General features: G+C 38.2%; 1 protein-coding gene across 1 annotated transcript in view; it reads right to left on the bottom strand.

Annotated features, from left to right (window-relative positions):
* The window catches only part of ttc27 (tetratricopeptide repeat domain 27), a 92,970-nt gene that overhangs the window by 8,885 nt on the left and 73,687 nt on the right, over nucleotides 1-10,398 (bottom strand). The window contains exons 14-16 of the mRNA XM_084096086.1: nucleotides 8,757-8,855; nucleotides 8,288-8,340; nucleotides 5,131-5,296 (exon numbers count right to left, since the gene is read on the bottom strand). Of these exons, the coding sequence (XP_083952212.1) occupies nucleotides 5,131-5,296; nucleotides 8,288-8,340; nucleotides 8,757-8,855 (318 nt within the window). The remainder of the gene's footprint in view (nucleotides 1-5,130; nucleotides 5,297-8,287; nucleotides 8,341-8,756; nucleotides 8,856-10,398) is intronic.

Raw genomic sequence — 10,398 nt, 5'->3', positions numbered from 1 at the left:
AAATAAATGAGAATCAGTATGGTACCTGTGACTGTTTGCTGGTATCATGGAACATGTGAAATTACTAGCTTAAATGGGCTTACTGGATAAGACTATAGATGGGGAAGTGATACGTTAAAGGGGAAATTGAATGGGTGTCTAGGTGTAATTTCTGCACGATCCCCTTACAGCATGAAATTACGGAGAGAGGCAATATTCTCCAGGGAGGAACGAAGGAATGAAGAATGGTACTGAGAGAGAGAGAGAGAGAGAGAGAGAGAGAGAGAGAGAGAGAGAGAGAGGGGGGATACTTGATCCATCTCAATCCTTTTTTTAGCTCAGGATGAGGGAGGATGGGTCGCTCTTTTCTCCGTCTCTGTGGAATGTGAATTAATGGGTGGGATCAATGACAGAGAGACGAGTCTTATGACTGTAGACTGAGATGTTCGCACACACGCACAGCATTTCCCCTTATTAACAGATGTTCTCATCTAATTTCCCAATAACACGCATCTGAAGGATTTCTGTATGAAGAGAAAGATGATGAAGAGAGTAAAATGAACAGTAGAGAGAAGTGAGTGATGATTTTGAGTCCAGCCAAGCGCTGAGATCCCAATTACCATCTGAAACTCTCACAGGGGCTGGAGGCGAACGCTAGCGGTGACCTTTTCAACTTCTGTGCTTTCACATCACAACTTTTAATTGATGAGCTACTAGCTGCTCACCAGACGTAAACGAATAATCAGAAGAATTGAAAATGGAGGGAAAAACGGAAAACGAAATTAGATGCGACAACGTAAGGAGAGGAAACGTATATGCCTAGAGTCTACCAATTTAAACTGTATTTAGAAAGAAATCAAAACGTTTCAACACACAGTGATTCTCAAAATAGCAAACAATGTTTAGATGTTGGAAGTGTTGGTACAGACAAAAACACTGTTTTCAATTTTTAGATTTTGGGCTGTTTTGATTTTCATAAAGTGTTTTATTAAACTAGTGGAAAGAAAACATCCAAAATACAGTTTTACATTAAGTGTTGCTTTTATTACACTATCTATTTGCGTATGTAGATTTCAATTACAATACATACAGTGGGGAGAACAAGTATTTGATACACTGCTGATTTTGCAGGTTTTCCCACTTACAAAGCATGTAGAAGTCTGTAATTTTTATCATATGTACTCTTCAACTGTGAGTGACGGAATCTAAAACAAAAATCCAGAAAATCACATTGTATGATTTTTAAGTAATTAATTTGCATTTTATTACATGACATAAGTATTTGAAACATCAGAAAAGCAGAACTTAATATTTGGTACAGAAACCTTTGTTTGCAATTACAGAGATCATACGTTTCCTGTAGTTCTTGACCAGGTTTGCACACACTGCAGCAGGGATTTTGGCCCACTCCTCCATACAGACCTTCTCCAGATCCTTCAGGTTTCGGGGCTGTCGCTGGGCAATACGGACTTTCAGCTCCCTCCAAAGATTTTCTATTGGGTTCAGGTCTGGAGACTGGCTAGGCCACTCCAGGACCTTGAGATGCTTCTTACGGAGCCACTCCTTAGTTGCCCTGGCTGTGTGTTTCGGGTCGTTGTCATGCTGGAAGACCCAGCCACGACCCATCTTCAATGCTCTTACTGAGGGAAGGAGGTTGTTGGCCAAGATCTCGCGAGACATGGCCCCATCCATCCTCCCCTCAATACGGTGCAGTCGTCCTGTCCCCTTTGCAGAAAAGCATCCCCAAAGAATGATGTTTCCACCTCCATGCTTCACGGCTGGGATGCTGTTCTTGGGGTTGTACTCATCCTTCTTCTTCCTCCAAACACGGCGAGTGGAGTTTAGACCAAAAAGCTCTATTTTTGTCTCATCAGACCACATGACCTTCTCCCATTCCTCCTCTGGATCATCCAGATGGTCATTGGCAAACTTCAGACGGGCCTGGACATGCGCTGGCTTGAGCAGGGGGACCTTGCGAGCGCTGCACTGTTGCCTTTGGCTTGCTCAGTTGGGGATATTTTGGGGATATTAATTTAATTTTATCAATCAATAAATTTACACTAGAAACAACCTTGTTGTGTTATTTTGGTTTAATGCTGTGAAGCTGCTTTGATGCAATCTGTATTGTGAAAAGCGCTATATAAATACACTTGACTTGACTTGACTTGGCTGCAGGATTTTAATCCATGACGGCGTAGTGTGTTGCTAATGGTTTTCTTTGAGACTGTGGTCCCAGCTCTCTTCAGGTCATTGACCAGGTCCTGCCGTGTAGTTCTGGGCTGATCCCTCACCTTCCTCATGATCATTGATGCCCCACGAGGTGAGATCTTGCATGGTCCCCCAGACCGAGGGAGATTGACAGTCATGTTTAGCTTCTTCCATTTTCTAATAATTGCGCCAACAGTTGTTGCCTTCTCACCAAGCTGCTTGCCTCTTGTCCTGTAGTCCATCCCAACCTTGTGCAGGTCTACAATTTTATCCCTGATGTCCTTACACATCTCTCTGGCCTTGGCCATTGTGGAGAGGTTGGAGTCTGTTTGATTGAGGTGTGGACAGGTGTCTTTTATACAGGTAACGAGTTCAAACAGGTGCAGTTAATACAGGTAATGAGTGGAGAACAGGAGGGCTTTTTAAAGAAAAACTAACAGGTCTGTGAGAGCCGGAATTCTTACTGGTTGGTAGGTGATCAAATACTTAAGTCATGCAATAAAATGCAAATTAATTATTTAAAAATCATACAAGGTGATTTTCTGGATTTTTGTTTTAGATTCCGTCTCTCACAGTTGAAGTGTACCTATGATAAAAATTACAGACCTCTACATGCTTTGTAAGTAGGAAAAACTGCAAAATCGACAGTGTATCAAATACTTGTTCTCCCCTCTGTATCTTTAAAGGAAGGTTTCTCAATTTTTTACATACTATTATTCCTATCCATATTCTAAAGATAGAATATATATATATATATATAAAAATAAATAATGTACCTGATTGTATATAACATTGTATTCCTAAAAAATCCAAAAGAAATCCAAAATCCCCTCTCTAAAAAACTTATGTCCACAAAATTAAACAAATTTTTAACCTGGGTTAATCTAGTAAGATTAGTGCACATTTAATTATACTTTTAATTAACATAATTAGATATTTGATACATATCTAATTGCTTCGTTTGCATATTTAAACATAATATTTCAGGATTATTTTTTTTTTGTTGCAATTCTTAAGGTAATCAATCATCTGGGAAAGTGTGTGATATCGGTTCATTGTTTTAAAATAAGAAATAAATACATACTGCAAGATATAGTCACAGTTTAGGGTATAAAGACAATTGTTAGAATTGGTTCCAATGAAATCAAGTCACACTGCAATAAATAAAAATTGACAATAAAAACATGTTTTTAGAGTGAAAACAGATGTTTCTTGAGCAGCAAATCAGCATATTAGAATGATTTCTGAAGGATCATGTGACACTGCAAATTCAGCTTTGCCATAACAGGAATAAATTATATTTTAAAATATATTAAAAAAGAAAACTATTCTGAATTGTAATAATATTTAACAATATTACTGTTTTTCTTTCTGTTTTTTGATAAAAGAAATGCAGCCTTGGTGTGCAGCAGAGATTTTCAAAAACAAAACAAAAAATCTTACTGGCCCTAAATTTTTGAACTGTAGTATATATATGAAATACTACTTTTAAAATTTTTATATGCTGAAAATAAATATCCACAATTAAAATAAAATAAAAATGATATAGATTAGTTACATAGATATATCGGTTTCCATTGGATATCTCTCTTCAACATAACTGCTCCGAATTAAGACAATACAAAAAAAAAAAGATGTGTGTATTCTGGGACTGATTTGCTACTCGCTACTCGCTATTTTGCATCGTTCACAAAGTAGAAGGGTGGGAGTTTAAAAATTAGAGATGCATGAAACAGCTTCTTTTTTTAAGGTGAGGCCATAATTTCTGTGAAAATAAAAGATAATTTACTGCCACATGGTGACCCCAGAGCCGCCGTAAAGTGAATGAGATAAACAACTACCGGGCAATTTGACTACAAAATGATAAAACAAACGACGCATTTAATAGGATGTAGCAGCTGGTACATCAACCAGCCGTAGTGCAAACGTGTCTAATGGCGTAGAGCTTTAAGACATGCGTGTTATGACAGCGGCGCTATTAGATTCAGAGGAGAGGTGTGATGGGGCCACGGATGCAGAGGGACATACAGGGGTGCGTATTTAAAACAGAGCTGTTTGGATGAATGTGTGCAGACAGGAGCCCATCTGGGGTAAGAATTACTTTGTGTGTGCTATATTGGCAGATTAGGCTGAAATCATCTCTCTCTTCTCTCACACAAACATTCACTCATCAAAACTCTCAGTCACTCTCACTTACACACACACGGCCTCTCACATGACCGTTTCTTCTACGCATGCAGTCGGGCAGCTGTTACTGTGGTCGAAAACATGATGACAGCAGACTTCATCTGCTTTACACTGGTTACACAAGCCAAAAAAAGTTCACGTTTATGTTGTTGTTAGATGTATGCAAAAAGAAATAGTTTTGTAGGGTTGCTTCCTAATAGGCAACCAAACGTTAGTCGATGAAAAGAGGTTTGGTTGACCAAATTTTAATTGGTCACAGAAAAAAAAAGAAAGAAAACACCACAGGAAGTGAAGTCACGCAGTCCATAACGGACAGGTCATTAACAAGGATGGGCCATGTGGTAATTATGTTGGCCAGGAAATCATGTTTTGAAACCCTTTACATGGCTGCTCTCTCTAATGTTAACCAAGATAAATGTACGCTATTATTAGGCGCATATCCAAGTGTGGAAGCTATATTAGTACAGCATTTACTGCATGACATTTAACTTAACGTGCATTTCTCTCTATACAAGCTTCCATTTTACTGTGGAGATGACTAGTCAGCATCAACTTCCTCTTTGCATACATTTTTTAAACGTTCAGACATTCTCCTTGCTGTTTTCCCACAACACATTCATAATCATTACTTTTGCTGGTGTCGTTGTGGCAAGCTTTATGCGTGGGCTTAAGAGCTTCATTTATGTTTTAAAATATTTGGTCGGGGCAGCCCTAGAGTTTTGGGTTAACCTGAGAAAAAGCGTGACGTTGACTCACCTCCACGTCCTTGTATTTGTCCTTGAGGTCCATGAGCCGATGGTAGGCTCTGATAGCCTCACTGAACTCGCCCAGGTCTATACACACGGCAATGAAATTCTCCCAGATCTGCCATCGCTCATAATTACACTTGAGCGCTTCCTGAAGGGTGCGGAACGCCTTCTCCCTGGAACACACACACACACAAAACAAAAAAATCAGTGTGTTTAGCAGAACTACTATTAGCAGAAGTTGCTCATGGATGGATTAAACTGTATGGCAGAACCAAGTTTTGTGTTTTCCTCTCTAAAAAGTTTTTTTTGGCAAACTACCCATGTGGCAAAGTATAATTGTTCTCTTCCAAAAACCTAGAGAGCTGCCTGCATAGAGAGCATTTTAGGTACAAAGGCTGCTCCAAAAGTTACAGGTAGTCAGAAAAATGACAAACTCTGTAACATCAAACTCTGGAATCTATTCAACACATACCCTACACTGATATGGCAAACCCGGAATGCTTTGGGGTGAGCATGAAAACAATCATTCAGGATGTGTGGTCGAGTTGATCTAACATTTTAAAACCTTTACAATAACACAAAATCAAAAGTATTGTCAAAGACATTGAAAACGATAGTTTATGCAATTGAACAAAAGAGCGTGAAAAAACAAGAAAGAGAAAGAAAGAGCAGAAGAAAAAGAGCAAAAGAAAGAGCACAAGAAATGATAATAAAAAAAGGCAAAATATCGAAAGATAGGGAGAATGCAAAAATAAAGAGTGAAAGTGACAAAGCAAGCAAAATAGCGAAAAAGTACAAGAAAATGAAATGAGTAAAAGAAAGAGGGATAGATCTAAAGAGTAAAAGAAAGAGTTAAAAAGATAGACAGAGTGAAATGTGCAAAAGCCAAAAGGAAGAAAATTAAACAAACAAGAAAGAAATGAGCAAAAGAAAGCAACAGAGAGAAAGCGCAACTGACAGCCACACAAACAAAAGAAAGAGCGACAGACAGACAGAAAGAGAGACAGACAGACAAGAAATAGCGACAGACAGAAAGAGAGACAGACAAAAAGAGTGACAGACAAAAAGAAAGAGCGTCAGACAGACAGAAAGAGAGAGAGAGAGACAGACAGACAAGAAAGAGCAACAGAGACAGAAAGAAAGAAAGAGCGTCAGACAGAAAGAGCGTCAGACAGAAAGAGCGACAGACAGACAAAGAGAGATAGACAGAAAGCAAGACAAAAAGAAAGAAAGAACAAAAGAAAGGTGTCAGACAGACAAAGAGAGACAATAGAACGACAGATAGATGGAGAGAACGATAGATAGACAGACACACACATACTGTACATTCACATACACGGTTTATTTCTATGCTTAGAGTACTGGATCATTAGCTTTGCAACATGCTAAAATCAAACTCCACTGGAATCAGCTGCGAGTCTCCAGTTGCACTTTATGAGAAGAGTTGTGTGTGTAACAGAGCATTCCAAATCAATCACTTACAGTATGAGGTTTCAGTTAACACACTGCCTGTATAGGCTGTGGACAGCAACACAGATCACTAGGTTTTGAAAGAGAGCTCATGTTTTTGCAAGCGCTGTCAACAAAAGCCTATGACACAAGGGTAGACACGGGTTTCATTATAACATCTAAAGCCAGGTTTCCTTTGAACACATGCAGGTGTGTGCACAATCTCTCCCCCACACACACACACACACACTTCACTGTTCTAGATGGTCCCTAGGAGCATTAATCAGGTTTTAATAGAAGATTCCAAAGACTCATCTCAGGGATGAGTGCACAGGGCTAATTGGACGAGGAGAGAAATCATTCCCAGAATCCCTCAGGTGCACGCCGTTACAGTGGTGTTCCAGGAAACACCTTCGTTCCTCGCAGGAAATCAGCAAAAGCCACCAATCATGTCATGCAACAAATATCCTAACTGGCATTTAGCTTCCCAAATCTGCTTAATATTGGCGGGTTGGTGGTCGTAGTGAAGCGCTGGCTCCTGGGGTAGACACAGCAAGAGCCCGGAGGAGATTTATCTTTGCAATTACAGCTGCCAAAGTCATTCCTGCAGTAATTGAAAAGCAAGGAGGCCTCTGAGGGTCCCCAGCGGATGCAGGATGAAGGAAACACAGAAACGCAGCATAAATCAGATCAACCAGAACCCGAATAGGGGCTTATCTACAGTTTGTACATGGTGGCGATTTCTGTGAGAGATAAGTGTGTGGGAGCAGTGGGAGCTATTATTTAGCTAATAACTGATCAATTAAAACTTTTCATTTATTTTAAAATGTAATTTATTCCTGTGATGGACAAGCTGAATTTTTAGCAGCCATTCAGTGTTACTTCAGTGTCACATGATCCTTCAGAAATCATTCTATTATGCTGATTTGCTGCTCAGGAAACGTTTCTTTTTTCTTTTTCTTTTTTTGTGCTTAATATTTTTTGTGAAAACTTTTTCTTTTCTTTCAAGATTCTTTGATGAATATAAAGTTTAAAAAGTATAAAAAAAAGAAAGAAAAATAAATATTGGTAACACTAGTTTAGGGTCCAATTCTCACTATTAACATGCATATTACTAGGACATTGGATGTTTATTAGTACTTATAAAGCACATATCAATGCCTTATTCTGCATGACATTACGTAAAACTTAAACTTACCTTACTAACTATTAATAAGCAGTAATTAGGAGTTTATTGAGGCAAAAGTCATAGTTAATAGTTAGTTAATAATGAGAATTGGACCCTAAAGTGTGATCGAAATGTTTCATATTAAAATGTCTTTACTGTCACTATTGATTAATATAATGCATCCTTACTGTATTTTAAATGGCCAGCAAAAAAACAATAATGGTTGCATTAAGATAACTTCAAAATACTCTGAAAATTCTTCCACTCTGATGGCTAAGTCTTCAAAAGATGTCATGTATTCTGACAAAATACTAACATATATTATAATATTATGATATTATGATATTATTATTATTATTATTATTATTATTATTATTATGCCTTTGGAATCACAGCTCATCCAAATATTGACAGAAAGCTTAACTGGCTGCTTATTAGCGTATTTATTGCAAACATGCAATAAATAAAAAATATTCGAAATAAAACGCTAGAAAAACACAGCTTTTTTTATGTAGACCTTCTTTTTAGTGCTGACACTCATACTCACTTCATTCTCAGTTTGATGTAGGCCGTGGAGAGGTTGTTCCATGCTTCTGAATTCTAAATGTAGGAGAGTAACGATCAGAGTCGGGTGAAAATCATTTATCAAAATAAAACATAAATACATAAGAAAGTAGACATCTAGAGAATATTTCCTAACAGCTTGTTTACTCATTTCCTGGATGGAGTATTAAGCCTGCCTTTTGACTACATTTGAATTTTAAGTACACCATTAGGAGCATAAGAGGCTCCTGTGCTAAGGGTAATAGGGTTCTTGGTTTTATGGAGCTTTATAGATGCATAAAAGTGAGTAGAAGCCTGAAAGCATAAAAACGGAGAGGCATTTGTAGACACAATCTATTGATTACGAAACGCATAAATCAGATTTGACAGCACAAGTACTGAATAACTAAGCACAAGCCCTTTTCATTATGGTCATATGACACTGATCTCCTTTCAAGGACCGTGTGACTTACATCTGGTTCCAGTCCGACGCATCTCTGAAAAGCTTTGGCGGCCCCTTCGTAGCCTTCCAGTGCAAAATACGCACAGCCCAGGGAGAACCACACACCCAACTGTAGAGATAAAAGGTGGAGAGAAACTTGATGAGACTCCAAGTGCTTCGCTCTTCTTTTAAAAGTGTTACTCTGTCCTAAAAATTAATGATGTTCTTTGAGCCCATGAACCTCTAGGAATAGGTCTCTTTCTAGTGTTTTAAATCTTCAGTTTCTTCTGGAATCTTTGCATCTCTGAGGCACTCCTCTGTCCTAACTTCCATCTCAAGGCCTGAAGGCAGTATTAGCTCCGAGAGGCCCTGAGGCAGCGCTGCGAGCCAGTGTTAAAGATCACGCTGGGGTCATCAATGAGTCCCTCAGGAAGATTACTCTGTCTTATTGCTGCCTGTGCTTCTGCATTATGGATGAAGGGAGGAATGAAGAATGAGTAAGGGAAAAAAAAGAGGGAGCTGTGCACTTTTTTTTGCCTCTGTGGTGGATGAACCTGATAGCACTCATCCACATGCTGCTGTCTAGCTTTTTATCTACCCCAGTGTTTCTCATGTTCTCCGTCAGCACTCTGCCAATCTTCTCTATACATCCATCCTTGTGATCTTGTGCATGTGTGGTCAACATGTGGTCACGTTCACACATAACACGTTTTTGCATTCCACTGCACTGCTTTTCCATTGTTTTTCCATGTTAACATGCTGGATGGACGTGTTTGACTGCTGTGCTCATGTTCTGCAGAGTCTTACGCATGGCACAGAATTCTAAATAAGCTCTCTAGACCTTTCTCTTTTCATTCCACTGCCCTGCATCTCACATTTTTAAACACAACATGTTCTTTATAAATGATCCCTAAAGCTGTGTGACCACAATGTCCACATGATTAAAAAAAATAGATTGCTCCCATTACAACTACAACCTTGTTTCTATATAAAGTATGTTGCGCTGCACAAGTGTCTCCAGCCACTTTATTGTGCCTGTTTGTCTAAAATGGCAATCAATTTCCATATCTGCAAATGATTTTATGAATTGTATTAGTTATTTGAGTAAGTGCTGACCATTATGTTGAAAGTGCCACAAAAATACTAAATAAATGCATATGAATGTTAAATATTTTCACAATTCTTAAAGGAGTAGTTCACTTTAAAATGAAAATTCTGTCATCATATACTCACCCTCATGTTGTTTCAAACCTGTATGAATTTCCTTCTTCTGCTGAACACAAAGGAAGATATTTAGAAGAATATCAGTAACCAGGCAGTTTTTGGGTCCCATTGACTTCCATAGTAGGAAAAAAATATACTATGGAAGTCAATGGGACCCAAAAACTGTCTGGTTACTGACATTCTTCTAAATATCTTCCTTTGTGTTCAGCAGAAGAAGGAAATTCATACAGGTTTGAAACAACATGAGGGTGAGTATATGATGACAGAATTTTCATTTTAAAGTGAACTACTCCTTTAAGACTCTTCATTTATTATTTACAATTACTATTATTATTATTATAATATTATTATTTATTGCTAAGAATTTTCTTCATTATAACTTTTGATGGTTGCATCAAATGACTGTAAATAGACACTCAAATTACTTTGAATGTACATTTGTTTTAAAA

The sequence above is a fragment of the Abramis brama genome (assembly GCF_963993115.1).
Source record: "Abramis brama genome assembly, chromosome: 21".
Classification (NCBI taxonomy): domain Eukaryota; kingdom Metazoa; phylum Chordata; class Actinopteri; order Cypriniformes; family Leuciscidae; genus Abramis; species Abramis brama.
This window is presented reverse-complemented; position numbering and strand designations above follow the sequence as displayed.